Source organism: Wyeomyia smithii, chromosome 2 (assembly GCF_029784165.1).
Source record: "Wyeomyia smithii strain HCP4-BCI-WySm-NY-G18 chromosome 2, ASM2978416v1, whole genome shotgun sequence".
Taxonomy (NCBI): domain Eukaryota; kingdom Metazoa; phylum Arthropoda; class Insecta; order Diptera; family Culicidae; genus Wyeomyia; species Wyeomyia smithii.
Window position 1 is genome coordinate 21,244,627 of NC_073695.1, and position 18,603 is coordinate 21,263,229.

At 37.7% G+C, this 18,603-nt stretch overlaps 1 protein-coding gene across 3 annotated transcripts in view; it reads left to right on the forward strand.

Moving 5' to 3' along the window:
- LOC129726123 (muscle-specific protein 300 kDa) overlaps window positions 1-18,603 on the forward strand; it is an 83,481-nt gene that overhangs the window by 46,583 nt on the left and 18,295 nt on the right. For all 3 annotated transcript variants that reach the window (XM_055682773.1, XM_055682775.1, XM_055682774.1), the window contains exon 9: window positions 3,458-6,451. In XM_055682773.1, the coding sequence (XP_055538748.1) occupies window positions 3,458-6,451 (2,994 nt within the window). The remainder of the gene's footprint in view (window positions 1-3,457; window positions 6,452-18,603) is intronic.

Sequence of the window (18,603 nt, forward strand, 5' to 3'; positions counted from 1 at the left end):
GAAAGTCTCTTTCATTCTCAGCTCGTTCGTTGAAAATTGTGAATCAAAGATTCCAATTTCAACTGAAAATCCTGACTGACTGAATCAGTAATGGCGGACAAAACAATTTTTTTATAATACTTCATTTGTTGTTCAAACATGCTCCTAAAATATGGCTGTAGCAATTAAATAAACCATGGTTCAATTTGAAACCTCTACTAGACTACCACGACATGACCAACCACTTCACTCTCCATCTCTGCGAAAACATTCCAAGCCAAAAGTATCAAGCCAAGTAGCCAAAATTGATTTGGAAAATATCTCCAAGAGGTACGCGAACAAAAAAGGTTTGTGAATGAAAGGGTTTGTACAGCGGCAAATTTGTGGGTTGTCGCACCCGATTCAATGGAAGTGTCTTCCAAAGTAAAAAGTAGGCGTGATTTTTAGCTTGGATGCGTCTCTAGATCTCTTGGCTGGTGTTATTGTCGGCGATCACCGGTGACCCCAGATCCACGGACACGTCGACCATCTCAAGCTCATCGCCGTCTGCAGAGACTTGAGTTGGGAGGCTAATGCTGTTATCCTTGTAGCCTCTCTCGCATTTATTTAGTATTCGACGCTTTTATCCGCATTTGTCTAGCTTCGGGTTTCAGACGGGCGTAGGTTTCCTCCACCGTCACAAAGTTACGTGCTGACCTTGGAAAAATCGTTCCCTTCGTCTCGATGCCCGTCCTTTGGATCACTCCCTCAAGAGTGCTGTTGAACAGCAAACAACAAGGTCCATCACCTTATCTTAACCCTCTGCGCGATTCAAATTGACCTGAGACTATCCCCGAAGCACAAAGGTTGCACATCACTTGCTGGAGTCCATGGTTGCCCTACTCGATCGCGTTAGTTTATTCGAGAATCCATTGTTGTGCATGATCTGCCACAGCTGAAGATTTGATGGGTGGGCACATTGTATTCGCGATATTTTTGTAAGATCTGTCGGATTGAAGAGGACTGGTCCGTGGTGGTTTGGCTCCCTCAAAACCCACTCGGTACTGGCCCACGAGCCTCCTGGTCACAGGTGATAGACGGCAGAACAGGAGTTCCGAGATTATTCTGTAGGCGGTATTGATGAGGGAGCTGCCACGGTAGTTACGGTAATCCAGATTGTCGTCCTTTCTTTTGATGAGGTAGACGCCTTCCTCCATCTAATCGTCTGGAACTTTCCCTCCTCTCAAATCCAGGAGATGAGTCGTGCAGCGCACAAACCAGCACCTCTCTACCATACTTAATGAGCTCGCTTCGCCGATAGCTTAGAAGTTCTTTAGTTTCCCGATCTCACAGCGAACTTTACAAATTTCGGAGGCTGATACTCAGTCGGCTACTACTGGTGCTCTTAGGTCAGTTCCTTTTCCGCTTCTGTTTACTGTATCACCATTTAGGTGTCTTTAGAAGAGTTGCTTCCACTTGTCGACCATCTCGCTCGTTGCACATCTCGGCCTGCGGCACATATATCTTCAGCGAGACAGGTTCACCTTCTCGTATAGGTAACTTACGCATATAGCTGGCACGAGACGGCTCTCTAAGGCGTCGTACACAAATTACGTAACGCTGAAAATCTAGATTTCAGACCCCCCCCCCCTATGTAACGATATGTAACGTTCGATGTGACTCCCCCCATAAAATTACGTAACGCTGAACAGCCTGACCCCCCTCCGAAATTTTCAATTTAGAGCAAACATCACAGTTACGTAACTGTCTCAACTATCCACCCCCCTCCCCTCTATGTAACAATAAGTAACGCAGACTCAATGATGGTCGTCATTTCTCAAACGTTATCGATGGGCTTCTGAGGCCCAAATATCAACTCAGATCACCATCTCGTTGGACATCCAACGGTTGTCAGCAGACAGAAGACGGTTGTCAACTGACGGAGTTGGTGCTGAATACACTCAAATAGTTGATGAATCGGCTGGAGACCTGTACGAGGCACATCCACGACATCTTCAGAAATACAGCGCTTAAAACCACAGAAACGTAGCAACAGAGATGAAAGACCAGGTCCGCGCTCGCACGTAGGTAACGCACCATTCTGTTTATTTATACACAGACTTCGCAGCCGACTGTTTAGTGTACATGACGCTAGCGCTACGACTCTACTGACAGTAACAGTCTCCTCCGAGTCGAGACTCGAACCTACGACGACTGGCTTGTTAGGCCAGCACCATCTGGGAGATGGGCTGAGAAGAGAATATACCGCAAATACGTGCTGAATCTACAAGAAGCCTTACTACGATTACAGCAAATGTAGTGGCATAAAACTCGTTAATTCTGTGTTCGAAATTCCTCTTCGTATTCCGTTGGTGTTTGTCGATGCGGAATTCGGAAAATTCGACCCTCAGCCATACAAATGAACCTTCAAAATTTTTGTCATGTTCAGAGAAAAAAACTTGCAAATTATCTGCTTACAGACCTCAAAGCGGCGTACGATTCAATGAAGCGCAACTAGTTATAGCAAGTTATGCTCGGACACGGTTTTCCAAAAAACTTTATTTAGTTGGTACATGTCACCTTTGATGGTTTATTTTTTTTATTTTTTGGATACATACACCAAAAAATCGTTCGTGATGTTGGATGGTTTGAAACAAGGTGACGGGCTCTTACAGCTCAGTACGAAGAGGAGATTTGCAAAGAAGTAGTAGCCGCGGGGAATTTCCGCATGATATTTGCACACTGGTGCTTCCGGCCATGAATGTTGGTCTATGAAGGAGACCGACTGACGAGCTCTTAAAGCCTTCGAGTGCAAGATACTGCGTGCAGTACGAACATGAGGTGATAAAATATAGCAGGTTGCAATGGGCTGGTCACGTGGCACGGATGTCGGAAAACCGGCCAATAAGGATAATATTCTGCAAATAGCAGGACACTCCATAGTAGATCTTGAATTTTTTATTTGATGTGTGACATAGATGAAGACGGTCGATTGGCGGGATGAGAGTCGACTAGCCCAGTATCAAACGATGTGGAGATGTATTCTGGATGCGGCAGCGGATCGCTAATGACCGGTGGCCATGGAAGTAATAGCAAGAAATTGTTCATAGATATCCGAATGTGCGTGAAATATTTTGTACGCGTAGTTTTGAGGAAAATGCTGGATGGTTCTAAACCTATGTGTGTCTTCATGTGGGTACCCAACAACTAATCAAATAATTACGAGAACAAATTCACGTTCCTACAACTATTGCGAATAGAAAGAAAAATATTTTTATATTATTATTTGAGAAATCACCAAAGAATTCTAATTTTTTATTAGAAATGGGGGAACCATTCCTTTTATGAATGAGAGAACCGCTCCCATATTCATTTCACCAACTTTTTTTTTTCTTATCACCCTGATCTGTCAAATTTTTCGTTAAATTTTACATTTTTTCCGGAATCAAGATATAAGAAGAAATACAGTTGGCCAATAAAATTGTCTTATTTCTTACAGGTTCAAACTTGGATAGCAGATCTAATTGCAATCATCAACAAATTCGAAGCCCAGATGAAGGAAAAGAATGAACTGGAACAGTGGATTAGGAAACATAACGTTATCGTCAACGACTGGCGCCTAAAACCAAACAAACTTCGCACAGAAGCCGCCGAACTCGAATTGAGACAAATGAAAAATTTGCAGGCTGATATTGCAAACAAAATTCAACAAACACAAAACCTGGATGTACCATTACAGGAGGAGCTCGAACAATTAAGCCTAAACCTAGAGCAAGCTATCGCCGAAAAAGTTGCAAATCAGTTCGTGATTGACAAATACAGAAAATGTCACGGTGACATACAAAATAGACTTGATTCCATAAACCAGCAAATTGATGATGTAGAAAAAGGTAGTGGTTTCAATTGCAAACAAAAATTGGAAAAACTAATGAACATCAATGACTCTCTAACTGGTGATGCTGATGACGTTGCCATTTTCAAAGAAAAGGCCTCACAGGTTAACAAAATCGTGAACAATTTAGATGGTCAACAAATAGCTGAACAAGTTAAAATAATCGAGCGCAAACATAACGAAATTCGGAAGAAGTTGTCTCGAAAGTTGGATGCCTTGAATGCTACCAATAAAACGTACGCTACAATATCCTCTGATATGATGGATATTGAAAATTGGCTGACTGAAAAATCGAAACTTCTTAACACACCTTGTATACTGGGGGCTGATGTGAAATCTGCTGAAACTCAACAGGAAGTATTAAAAAAACTACTGAAAGAAACAGAGGGAAAGCACGTTCTTTTGGATGTTCTTGGTAAAAGATATTTGAGTGTGCAGGCTAATTTAGAACCAGAGGAAAAACTAGCGGTGGAGAAGAATATGCAAGGATTGAGTCAAAAGTTTAACCACTTATTAGCTGATATCCGTAAAGAAATCGAGAAAAATGTTGAAGAAGTGCTATGCCGTAGAAACATGGCGAATAATTTCGAAATGATTCGAACGTGGATCAGAACTAAGCAACAGGATATTGATAAAATCTCCGACCGAGTTCCACTTTTAGCATCGAATGTACAGTCGGAAATAAAGCTATGCCAACGCCATGAGAATACGATTAAAGAGTTTGAAGACAATGCATTCAAGGATTTGCTTCGTCAAGCAAGGGAAATTACGAAAGATTGTACAGATGAGGGGCGTCAGAAATTGTCAGGGGATCTTGAAGAGATTAAAAGTAAATTGGAAACCCTGTTTGAAACTTGTGCCTGTAAAATTGCTTATATGCAACAGGAACTTCAGAAACGATGTGAATTCGAAAAACGAAAAGAACAGTTTCTGAATTGGCTTAGTAAAGCCGAATCCATCGTTTCGTTAGATATCAATACTAATGGCATAACAGTGCTTAAGGAACAAAAGCTCGTCATTGCTGATATGTGTGAACAATGTGCAGCTATGAAGCAGTCACTGAAAGAGCTTGAGGCATATAAAGCTTCAATAGTGCCCACATTATCTCAAACAGATGAAAATAACGTTGAAAGTCAAATGAAGATCATCAATGAGAAATGGAATGCTATAAATAATGCGTTAAATATTAAACACAAGAAGCTTTCCGATCACATTGAAGAGTATCAACTTGCTCTGGATAAAGTAAATAGTTGTTCGGAATTTCTTACCCAAGTTCAGAAGAATATTCGGGATCTTAATAAACCAATAGCGAGTAAAATTGATAACATACAGGATATTTTGCTGTCTTATGAGTCAATTTTGAGTAGTCTGAAAGATAGACGACTAGAATTAAGTACAATATTACTCGCCAACATACCACAACTGAAGGAAAATAAAACAAAGATAGAAGAGATGATTAATACTATAGAGGAGCAGCTGAGACGACTTAAAACAATGCTGAATATGAGAGACCAGTTTCTTGGAGCAATTAACGAGGTTGTTAAATCCCTAGCTAAAATAAACACCGATTTTAATGAACTGGATACTCTTTCTAACAATACCGAAGAACGGTTGAGCCGTCATGCCGAAATTTTGCATCAGATAAATCTCTGTGCAACCCGACTGGCAACAGCAACCGATAAAGGACACGCTATCGCACGTGAAGGAACCGATTTTGATCGCCAGAACATCATGGATCAGTTACACTCTTTGCAGCAGCAGTTGGATTCAATTCGCAAAACTGTTGAAGCTGCACAAGAGAAATACAAAAAACAACATCAATTCCTGCAAGCAACTAATAAGGAGTTGACTATATTACTTGATTGGTTCCAGCAAAATAATGATCTTATAAAATCTCGTCCATTGTATAGTGAAGACGTCAATATATCCGCCGGATATGTGGCCAATAACGAGAAACTCGGCATCCAAGCTCGCAATAACTTGAATCAAACTGATGAACTGCTCAACAAAATTAATTCTAAAATTTATTTACCTGCGGATCTACAGCATAAAGTTGCGCACGCGCAGGAATTCTTGAAAACTTTACCAGCAGAATTAGCTGCTCGCGATTCTTATATTCAAGAAAATCACAAACAACGCAAAGTCTATGCTGAGAGCATAGGCAGGTTGAACGATTGGTTCGAAGTGGCAGAAAAACAACTCTCACTGCCAACTACATTTAAAACGGAATTAGATGAAATCAATTCAAGTATCGCTGATTTGGAATCATTTTTAGCGTCCGAGCAAGACATGCGAAATTTACTGTTTCACGATATTCAAGAGCAAGCCGATCAATTTTGGAACACACTTGATTCGGTGGATCAAGAGAGATGTCTAGCGGAGCTCAATTCTCACAAAGCTAGACTTTCGGAAATATCCCACCAGGGAGCGGTTAAACAAAATGCTTTACTAAAGAACATAGATGACATGCAGCGGTATTTAACGCAACATCAAAAAGTTGTTGATTGTCTGAACAAAATTAAAATAGATGATGCACTGATGGCGTTACCTACACTTCCGGCTCGGATCGATCACATAAGTGAACTTTTGCAAATAATACAGGTAGGTATCTATTTGAATATTTAGAATATGATCTTTTTATGCATACATACTAGAAAAGGTGAATTTGATCTGTACTGATCTGTAGTGACTATTGAAGGATTTCGCGCCAACTCGACCAGATGTTGGACCTTTCAGAATTCAATGAAACTTTGTGGATGTGTAGGCCTTACTATTCCTTGCATGTTTTTTTCGATAATTCATCCAACTAACATTTGAAAAGAGCTGATGTTATTTTTATAAATCCATATATCTTAATAGTAAGAGATAGAGAAAAGTTGTTGAGTAATAACTTCAAAGAATTTGTCTGAACTCACATTTAAAAATATTGAAAGCTATGAATTTGTGCTCCTGCACTGGAAAATATTCATTCTAAAACCAAAAAGCGATTTGAAATAAAAATCGGTTATCTAGAATATTTTTTCGTAAATTGGTTTTTTAGATAAACAATTTTATATCTTGAAACTCTTTTGAACAAAGCACAGGGGGCAGTCCTAAGAAAGAAAAAGTATCTCTAACGAAAGCTTTTCGTGTTTTGTTTATGAAAAAAATCAGCAAAGGATATCAATAGGTTTTTTTCAATATTTTTTGATGATAATTTAAACAATTTGCTGAAACCCATTTCATGACAAGTCTCCTCTAACTCTTGTCATGACCAAACGGTTGTGGTCTCAGAAGCAAAAAACGTTAAACCGCGTTTTTGTTGAAGTTTGTTTTGAAGTAGAATACTTCTCTCAGGAAGTTCGGCTACATAGGGATGTGAAATGAAAATCGTACTATTGAAAATAGTCAAGCCAAGTCAAAACGAGAAATTCGACCTCTGATTGGTCGTTATATGCTTGCTTCTCAAGCACGGTCGACAGGATCATATACCTTGTAATTGAAAACATGCTATTTGGCCTATATCAGAGACTGTTTTAGCCGGAGCCGCTCATAATAGTTCTAGACAGCGACAACAGCAGTCGTCCTTCCTTAGCAGCAGCACTAGCCCTGTGGTTGGTCACCACGTCTCAGGAGCAGCGCGGTTTTTGTTAGCGTGTGTTGCCAGACAGCCATTATTCCCCCCTTGTTGGGGCAGCATGAAGATTGCCATCAGGAAATCCAATTTTGGAAATCAAAATGCCTTTTTCAAGGAAAATAAACAAGTCATTGAAAGTTAATAATTTTTGTCAACGCAAGCAAGCATTCCTCCTAGCAGTTTAAATTTGTCGCACCCGTCTAATTTACTGAATGTGAAATAGCTTCCAAAGTGCATGTTGTCCGTGTATTTTAATTCCCTCAATGTTAGGGCAGCTCAAAGGTTGTAATTAGCAACCGATTTTGTACCGCAAAATGCTTTTTTCAAGGCAAATAAAAAATATTTGAAGGTAAATAATTTTCTGGCATCAACACAAGCAGACATTCTGTGCGGGATGCAATCAAATTCTGTTGTAGTTGTCTAATTTTTACTTTCACTTTATTAAGTAAACCCCCCACTGCAGGGGCAGCGCAAAGGCTGCGATCAGCATAACCGACATTGAATAATAAACTGCCCTGTTAGAACGCATTCACAAAAGCAGTTAGTTCGACTATGCAGAGCTAATATGAAGTCGATTCAATCAATCAGCATAAACAGAATTTCGTCGTCTCCCAGCTGCCAAGTTGCAGCATGATGCAACACGCAACAGCGAGCAAACGAAATCGCTTGATGTTACAAACCGCAATAAGATACGGGTTAAAACCGTTGCGTGTGTGAGAGCACCATCGGTGTTTATTCGCTGGATACAAAAATCAAATGCGAATTGTGGAATAATTTGTCTGAAGAACATTAGGGAATAGAACAACTGAACTGATAGGGCGTGGCCTATTACGTAGCACCCTTCGGCGATTAAAGAGTGTTTCTGGAAAAACTAGCTACATTTATTAGTCGGAAGGTGAGCTGGATGGACCGTCTACAACGTTGACAGCAGCAGCAGCAGATATCAGCACTCAGCGGTAACAGAATATATCAGCGGGTTGCGCCTGTGGCTGCCTTCAAATTAAACAAATCACTTGCCCTGTGGTTGGTCACAACGTCTCAGGCCTCTGCCTGAGAACGAACGCCAACGCGAGCGATCGGGCGAGATTTTTGCCGTACATCAGCCGGCACTTCCTCTAATGGAAAAGTTGGATCATTTTGTTCAGAAGAATATTGCTGTCGGTAATATTACAGAGCTGCGATTGCATTATATCCGATATGGAATTGAACAATTGTTCTTTTGAGGACAAATAAAACACTTAATTTGAAGAGTTTATAGTTTAGGGTACCAGTAGCAGTATGGTAACAGCCTCAGCGGTAGGTGCAGCCGGTACTTCCATGAGGCGGATGTTATAAGGAAGTAAATGGAAGCGGCATGGCGAAACAGTTCGGGTGTGCTTACACGCGCGTCATTTTTCATTGTTGATTCTATTCCCCACAAGAAACGAAGCGCTTTCGTACGATAGCGGCGGTATTAGCGGTAGATGCATTTGCCAACACTTACTCCAGTAAAGCCGTGTCTAATTTTCAATGTGAAAACACCTTCCTATTGTGTTGGCCGTGCACATTAGGCCTCTGCCAGGCTAAACGCGAAAAGCGGCGTGAACCGTTTCGCCCGGCCGTAGGTTAATGTGCAGCCGTAAGTAGAGCTGTGTAAAAGTATTCTACTTCAACCTCGCGGTCGTGGCTTAGCACACAACCCTCCTGTGATTTTTTCCGTAAGAGTTGCAAGAGTTGTAAGAGTTGTTGATTTATCCAGAAAAGTTTTAGGCAACTTAATTGTCTATGAAAAAAAAAAATAATTTGAAAAACAACTGAGTTGACCGATTCTTTTAAAATTAACCTTATATTTAAAATGATTTTTTTTTAATGTAGAATCTCAAATTCATTTTTTTTTCAATATTATTAAATGAAAGCTCAAACAATTTCCTGGAAGGGATCCCTTGACAAATTTTACTTAACATTACAGTTCTCCCAGAATACTGTTTTTTTTTTGAAAAGTGTCCGCCTTGGTTCGCCCAAAAGCAGGACTGGAATTCACCTCAGTACAGACAGAGCCACACAAATTTGTACACAACACATTTGCTATCAAACCGTGTGTGCCACTCCCAATATTTCTTTTGTGTTCTCTTCTCCCCATCCGCTCTTTCGCATTTCTTTCGCACCAAAAAAATACGACTGAGTACTCTTTGTGCATTTGCCGAAATATGCGACACAACACATTGTGCCTCTCTTTGTGTGTTGGTGCTTGAGGCAAGTCGTTTTTTTCTGGTAATTCATTCACTCGGCTCTCTTAATGTTGGATGTATTGATGCGGTGTAATTATTCCATTTTCTACGCGGTATGTTCATTTTGGTATAACGATTATTGTATTAAATTTATTTTTGGTTTTGGCACTTCATTTGATTTCAGTCCTGAAATAATTTTGGAATTAATTTTTAGTGCCGCTCGATGGGTTTTATTTCAAAACTAAAAATGGTTTCTTCTCGGAGATAGCCGCAATATGTCTCCTACATGAACAGTAGGATGGCAATAGAAATCGACTTTCCGAATTTCGTTTAGAAGTTGGGCTCAAAAGTTTTGTCTTCGAGAAAAGTCCCCATACTAAATTTCAGCTAAACAAAAGTTCGGGAACACGTTAGCATTATTTTTTGACCGAGGAAAAAATGCACAGGTAGTTTATAAATATGTCAATATCAAAAAATTTTTGATGCCAAATGTCTAAAAAGTGCATAAAACGTCGAGATCTGGTGTTATCCAAAAACAAAAATTCAAAAAATCGAATTTCTTGGAATTGAAAATTCTTGAGCTGCGGCCAGTGAAACGTATGGGAAAATGAGACCTTCAAGTTTCGTTTAGCAAAGAAGCTCAACAGTGTCGTCTACTCAAAAAATGTTTTCGATTTCAGCTCAACCGGACACCGAGAAGAGATGCCTTAAATCGGTCAGTGTATTACTTTTCGACTGAGCGAACTTCATACAAGTCATTACCACCCTAATGAACTGTATCAGTAGTTAATGCATGTAGCGCTTGTATATGAATACCGGGACAGTAACATGTCTGGACGTGCATAATATGCCCTAAGAAACACGTCCACGCCATTGAGAATCATGTTTAAATGAATTCTCAAAAATGTATATGGCCCTTGTACATTAGTCTACTTCCCTCTCCTTTTCAACTTCTTCTTCTATTTTCCGAAATCCATTTTTTTCGGCTCAAAAATTTCGACAAATCAATTTCTCGGTTTCTTTTCTCTGCTATTTTTTCTATCCGCAACGCAACGCAAACTGCTCAAACTGCAGCTCTTTGTTCTCACACAATGTGTCACAAAAAGCTGCACAAAATGTTGTTTACGCTCTTCCTTTCTTGAAATATTTCTCACTTGGTGATATCTTTCATAGTCATTTCGTTTCCGCTCTTTCTCTATGTGCCTGTTAGTTGTCAAAATGTGTAGGTAACATTCTCATTATGCCTTGACGTAAAATTAACACACTGAGCGCAATGAGTGTGCGAATGACAGCCTTGCCCAAAAGAGTTTCGGCAGCTAAAACTTTTTTTGAAAAAAAAAAAACAAAACAAAGTTCACCGTTTTTTTCTTCTTGTTTTTAAAATCAATATTTTTCATTATGGGTATTCAAACTAATTTTTTTCAATATAAAAACATTGAAAGTTCAGTCAATTTCTCAGATGCCGATGCCATTCTCCAACCTGTTTACTCTATGATATTAACATCAATCGTAAGATAATTCTATTGGTAGTGTCAATAGCAAAATTTTGTTTAAGAGTTGTTTTTTTCGCCGATCGGCTTGAAGAGGCTTGAATAAGAAAAATCCCAAGTTTAGCTCAAAAATGCAAAACAACTCTATATTAGAAAATAATTCCAAATTAAGCTCATTATCACCGAGAAACATTTCTCACGGTTAGAAAGGGCTAGGAAAGAAGATGGTTCCGAATTGAGTTCAGGATTGTTTAAAAATGCCCCAAAGGCTATAAAAGCTTGTTAAAATGATCCCAAATTAAACTCAAAACAAAAGATGAACCAAAATTGAGCTCAGAAGTGCCGAAAAATGCTCTGAGAGTCAAAAGAAGGCCTTTCTAAATTGATCAAATTAAAGTTTAAAAGCACCGAAACACATTTCTGAAGGTCGGAAATAGTTGAAAAACGTTTCTGAAAATAAAAAAATAAATAAATGATTTAATCCAGAACGTAAAAAATAACGTTTAGGAAAGCCAGAAAAAAATATGATCCCAATTCTGTCCAGAAAATTCTGAAGGCGAGGTGAGAAAATGATTCCAAATTGAGTTCGGAATTGTCGAAAAACGCTTCTGAAGGCCTAGAGGCCAAAACAGAAAGTGATCTCGAATTGAGCTCAGAGTCGCCGTAGAACGTTTCTGAAGGCCAAAAAACAAAATGATCTCGAATTGGGCTCAGAATCGCCGGAAAACATTTCTGAAGGCCAGATAAGAATGTGATTTTAAGTTTTGCTCAAAATAGCTAAACTCGACTCAGAATCACCGAAAAACAATCCTGAAGGCCATAAAAGGCCAGTGAAGAATGCGATGCCAAATTGGGCTCAGAATTGCCGAAAAACGTTTCTGAAGGCCACAAAAGGCACAGCAGAAAATGACCTCAGAGCTTCCGTCAAACGATTTTTAAGGCCAAAGCAAAAAAAAATCCCATTTCGGGCTCAGAACCGCCTTTGGTCTTTAATTTAGCTCAGAATAGCTGAAAAATGTTTCTGAAGACCAATACAGACAACGATTCCAGGCTGAGCTCAGAATCGCTGAAAAACGTTTCTGAAGGCCAAAGAAGGCGTTAAAAAGAAAATGATCTCAAATTGAAACCGAAAACCGTGTCTGACGGCCAAACTCATCCCAAATCAAGCTCAGAATCGCCGAAAAACATTTCTGGATACAAGAAAAGAAAAAGATTCCCAATTGAGCTCAAAATAGCCAAAAAATGTTTCCGAAAGTAGAAAACGGCTAAAACAGAAAGTGATCTCGATTTGAGCTCAGAGTCGTCGTAAAACGTCTCTGAAGGCCAAAACAGAAAATGATCCCAAATTGGGCTCAGAATCGTCAGAAAACGTTTCTGAAAGCCTGAGAAGAATGTGGTCTTAAATTTAGCTCAGGATAGCTGAAAAACGTTTCTAAAGGCCAGAACAGAAAATGATCCCCAATTGAACTCAGAATCACCGAGAAACGTTTCTAAAGGCCAGAAAAAGCTATAGCAGAAATGATCCCAGATTGAGCTTAGAGTTGCCAGAGAAAGTTTCTGAAGCCAAAAAAAAAACAGATTCCAAATTGGGCTCAGGATCGCCGGACACCGTTTCTGAAGTCCAGAATTGTCTTAAATTTAGTTCAGAATAGCTGCAAAACGTTTCTGAAGTCCAAAACGTTACCGAAGGCCAAAAATGCCAAACAATAGCGATCTCAAGCCAAGCTCAGAACCGCCGAATAATGTTTCTGAAGGCCAGGAAGGAAAATGATCCCTAATTCGAAGTCCAGAAACGCCGAAAATCGTTTCAAAAGGCCAAAAAGGCCAGAACAAAAAGCGATCTCAAATTGAATACAGAAAATTAGAAGAGGCCAATAAAGAAAATGATCCCAAATAACGCTTAAAATCACCGGAAACGTTTTTAAATACCAGAAAATGCTAATTTCAAATCTAGTCTAGTCTAGTCTAGTCTACACTAACACAGCCAGTACTTGAAAGGATCCTGGAAAATGATATCCATCATTTAAAAAAATGATTTCCATACATTTTTCTTGTCAACGGCCAGGCCTACTGTGTTGCGCATAAGGCTGTGCGAGATTTCGAATGATTTCGTATAATTTCGCAAAACTCGAAATTTCCCGAAATTTCGCGAAATTTCGGTTTCGCGAAATTGCCGAAAAATCTCGTTGAATTTCGCTAAATTCCGCCTAAAATTTCGCGAAATTAAAGTTCCAATTTCGACGATTACGAAATTTCGCGAAATTTCGGACCAAATTTCCGATGCACATTATTACATTATTTTGGTTTGTGCTCATTGCGACTATAAATTAAATTGAATATATCTCAACAGATATCTGGTATACAAAGTCAGTTATAGAAGAATAAACTCTCAGCCGGTAATTTTTGTTTTTAAAGACAAAACCGTAACATCATGCGGGAGGTATTTTTTATTCACGCAGAGCATAAAATTCATGTCATTATGAAGTCATATTCGAGGAATATAAAGCCGTCCAAATGCACTACAAGGTATCTAGTAATTTGTTTGTAGGAATAAATTTTACGCATCTTTTACGTACATCAAAATGTGGTTATATTTGCAGCCCACAAGGTTAAAGAGGTCACTTTTAGTCTTTCGTTTAGGAGGGCATAGCAATTTCTGTCAAAACTAAAGCTCTGAAGCTCTATCTTACAGGCCAAATGTTCTATGCTACTCGACTTGTAAAAATTTTCAAGCATTTTTTTCTCGGATTTCTCTGTGTTAGAGGACTTCTCTTCGCACACCGTAGTGTATTTAAATGTGTTTTTTTTTTTCAGATAGTTCATTGCTATCACTAGGCTGACTGGATATCATGCCTTATAGTGTGCAGACTTAGTGATCGATGTGTCAAGCAGAAAAAGTTGTAATTGCCTGAATTTTTAGTATTGTTTCAAAACACTCTGACTTCAAAGTCAGCATAGGTTTCAAAATTGCCAGGTACCTTATCAAAAATATTTTAAACGTGTTACCAAAATAGTATACTTTATCAATGAATGAATAAAAAGTACATGGGTTGCTCTCGTTGAACACATAACTGAGAAATGTTACTCTTGTTTTAGGGGACACAAAATTTTACAATGTCAAAAACAAGTTCAGATTATAGCATAAAAGTGAGTCTGACTTTGCACTTGACGAATATACAAGGTAGAAGAAAAGAAAGGTTAGAAAGAACGAGAAATAACAGAACGAAGATGATTACGAATAACTTGATTGAGTAAAGAGAAAACTATTTGTATGTTGCATTACAACATTCCATTCTAACTGTTGATTGGTTGAAAGAAAAATAATTTTTGGTTTGTTTCAAAGAGGCCTTTCCCAAACCACGTAGTCATATATAGGGAGACGGGGGGGTTATCAATGGACCACGAAAAATCACGTGGGGGGTGTGGGGGTTAATGAATAGACCACGTAGTCTTTTTTCTGACTTATAATTTTTTATTGCCACTAAGTCAAGACGAAGCTTTCGCAATTTTTTAATTAATAAATTTATTTGACACGACTAATTAATAAGTGTCACGGAAAGCTTGAGAGTTGTCAGCAATTAACTGTAATCAAATTTTTGAAACATATTTCAAATTTATCCGAACGAAGAAATTTTTTTTTGTTTTAAACAGGCTTTGCCTTATATGGCATTTACTTCTTTAGAATAATAGTTCTATTTTGCAATGCGTCGGGAGTTATGTTATTTTTCCTGGAAGTATACTTCAATACTCAACGACCGGTAAAACAAATCAACGTTTTGGTCTTAAAAACAATATATAAGACCTGGGTGCTCGTGAACTGAAGGAAGAAAGAAAGATGTTTATATTTTGTTAGACATTCAAAAACTTTGTAATTTATTAAAAAAAACTAAGTTACAAATCCGATATCTGAAAACCACTAAAAGTAAGTGAAACCTAAATATATCAACTAAATATTTTTCTAGATGATTTCTAAATGAGTATACAATTTACCATAACTATAAGCGAAAAATTTATCGTAGATGATCAAACTACTTAAACGAATTTTATTTATTTTGATACTCAACAACAAATTAAAAATCATTTTGAATATACTCAACAGAAAAACATATTTTAAATTACTTTCAGGTAAGGAAATTATTATATTTGTTAAAGACAATGAAATATTATCAAAAATTAAACAACCATTTGTTATTTTGGTTGTGAGAAAATGATATTACTGAAAAGTCTATTTACAATTTGCGCAATAACTAATAATCAGTTGTCTTGAACCTTAATTTTTTTATAAATTTTTCATACTTTATTGTACATATATTTGCAGAATAAGATCACAAAACAAAAGACCACGAAAGACCACGGGGGAGTAGGGGGATATAAAAGGGATCAAAATATGACCACGTAGTTTAGGAATGGTCCCAAATGCATTTTATTATTTTTGGTCTCGCAGAAACTCACAGGGCATATTTTTTTAGGACAAAATTATTTTCTACAACCTTACCAGAGACACTAGTTATGCCAGTCAAACAAACCGATTTAGCTGGAAAAATAATTTTAATCTCCAATTGGACACTCTTTGGGTAATTAAAATATTTTTATAATCGAAACAGTTGGTTTGATTGGCATAGTGCCTTTAGCAAAGTTGTAGATAAAAATAAAGCTGTTGTAATTTTTTTTTTTGAAAAAAATTTAATTTTTTTTGATTTCTTCATCGCTTCGTTAATTTTGTTGTAATTTAAGAAAGATTTTTGAAAATTAGCTTTTTTATATTAATTTAATGTTTCTTTTACATTAAAAAATGAATTTTTTGAGTATTTTTTTATCGGAAAGATAAAATTACTATCTAAAACTTTTCCAGAGACGTCACACTGATCAAAAAACTTTTGGCTCTGAAAATATTTATAATCACAATAACCCTCCCAAAATAACATTTTAAATAGCTTCTCAGCCTATAGAAACGTTTATGCAAAGTTTAGGCCAAATCTAAAATGACAAAAAATATTGAAACTGGGACATTTTTTGTGGAACTGCTCAGTTAAAAAGTAATTTTAAGTTATATTAAAAAATGTGCAAAAATATTGAAAACCTCAAAGTTTACAGAATAGTTAACTTAATTTTGTTTTCCTCGAATTGATAAAGATGTCACTTAGTCTAGTCTGACTAAACGGTGTTAAAAAAAAATCAATAACACTGGTCGACAAAAGCGACAAAAAAGTTGCCCTCCAAAGGTATTACAGCTTTTTAACCAATCCTGTGAATTTTGCTGCTTTTAGAGAATGCAGAAATGCATCAGAAGGCCGCCAAAGAATTGCTTATCGGATTCGTCGTTTTTACGTTTGCATAGGGCCCATGTCTCATGTTTTCCAGTTCGAGCTCTAGGACAAAACTTGGATTTTGAATGATGAAAGTGCTATGAAAGAAGGATGACTATTTTAAACATAGTTGCATTCAAACCAAAAGAATCAGTTCAGAAGTTTATTAAATTATTATTTACAAAGACATTTCGAGTTTGACTTTTATATCATTTGTATCTATCGAGGTGCTATTACCTGCTTTATAATCTGGATAAATGAATGCATCAAGATTTTAGTTTTTAACATTTTTGATTTTCTCGTCATTATCGGTTTATCGATATCAGAATACCTACGTTACTCTTCGTACTTCGTTAGCGTACGCTCCAACGTTACAAATCATTGTAATGCTATGTTTCAGAAACATTCATTTTATTTTTCGAAATTTCGCGAAATTTAGAGCCTAATTTCGTTTCGTCTCGAGAACTCGAAATCCACTTTGATTTCGTTTCGACTAATTTGGCGAAACCCAATAGCGCAATATAATACAATATAATCTAAGATCGGGGACAATCCGTACCAACCGATCCGTATGTAAGAAGTTATATACCTAATTCGTTGGGAGTGATAAAGCTAAGAAAGTACACTCCTTTGTTGACCATTCTCCTGGGATGGAACATAGGTATTTACTCCTTATGTTCGGGTTTCAAAACCAAGGATATAGCGCCTTTACTCGCTTCAACTGTTACGGTTGGAACTTGAGTACTAACTCTAGTCCTAGCATTTTTGCTTATGGTTATAGCGCCATTACTCGCTCTCTGAAAGGAATATGAATTAGGAAACAAATTTGAGTTCCATTTATACTGAGAAACGGTTTATATCTCCTGTTTCTTTAACAAAATATCAAAAACATGGTAACATTTATGCATCCAAAGCCCAAATATTAGACAAAAGTGCATTAACACTATTTACAACATAAAATTCTTAATTTATCCTCGAAACGCCAAAGTAATCATGATTCGTTTTATATTTTTGAACTTGAACATATAACATATTTGTCAAAAACTCTGTCTGGGAGCAGAGTAACTATTCAAAAGCTAGAAAAGTCATAAAAAGGTATGGAGTTCAACATCAAGTTCGGCATTATATTGCACACAGATTCATCAACGCGAATGCACACAATTTCATACGATAAATATAATGTACAGCTGTTTATTCTTCATTCTCTAATGCAAGAAAGCAAGTAAAAAAAACAGCAACTATGTGACCAAAAATAAAACGAAATTCGCCCGAACTTTTCATAATATCATAACAACTGACTCTCGTCAACGACTCACCCAGGTACCGAAAATAAATTACTGCACTTTTCAAGATGAACTCGCGAAGATATCGTTAATCTGGGAAGGAACCCCAAGGAGTTATTTATTTGACCCTACTTTCAGTCCTTTCCGAACACTGTGCTACGTCCACCTCCATCGAGTGGATTGTCCACTGAAGTTAGAAAAAACTCACACCAGAATAGAAGAATAAAAAAAAAACAAAAAAAAAAAAACAACTTAGCTGTTCCAAGCACCGAGGCAGACCGATGATTCTCCTTTACTTTCGGCCTCCCTAATCTCGTTGCAGCGAGTATCCACCGGAGCTGATCTTCTGTAATGCACAGCACTCCAATATCAAAACGATGCGTCAACTGCCAGCGATGAACAGCAACAATAGATCTAGAGCACAGGTTGTTTGACTCTAGGGCAGCAACAACGGGATCAGTTAACCAATTCCTATGCGTGACTCCAGTTCGTATTCGTATGAGTAATTCCAGTTGTATAAATATTTGTTTTTTTCACAAAACACAATCGAAACTCTGTAAATTGTGACACGAAAACTTTTCGCGTCCGTTCGCTTTCGTAGCTTACTGTGATCTCTCCCAGAAAATGCTAATTTCAAATCGAGCTCAAAGTCGGCGAAAAAATATTACTCAAGACCAAAAATGAACAAAATACAGAATGATCCCAAATTGAGCTCAAAATCATCGAAAAATGCTCTGAAGGGCAGCAAAGGTTAGCGAAAATGGATTCTAAATTTAGCTCAAAATCGTCAAAAATATTACAGAAGATCTGAAGAGATAATTAAGAATATGATCCCAAGTCAAGCCTAGAAT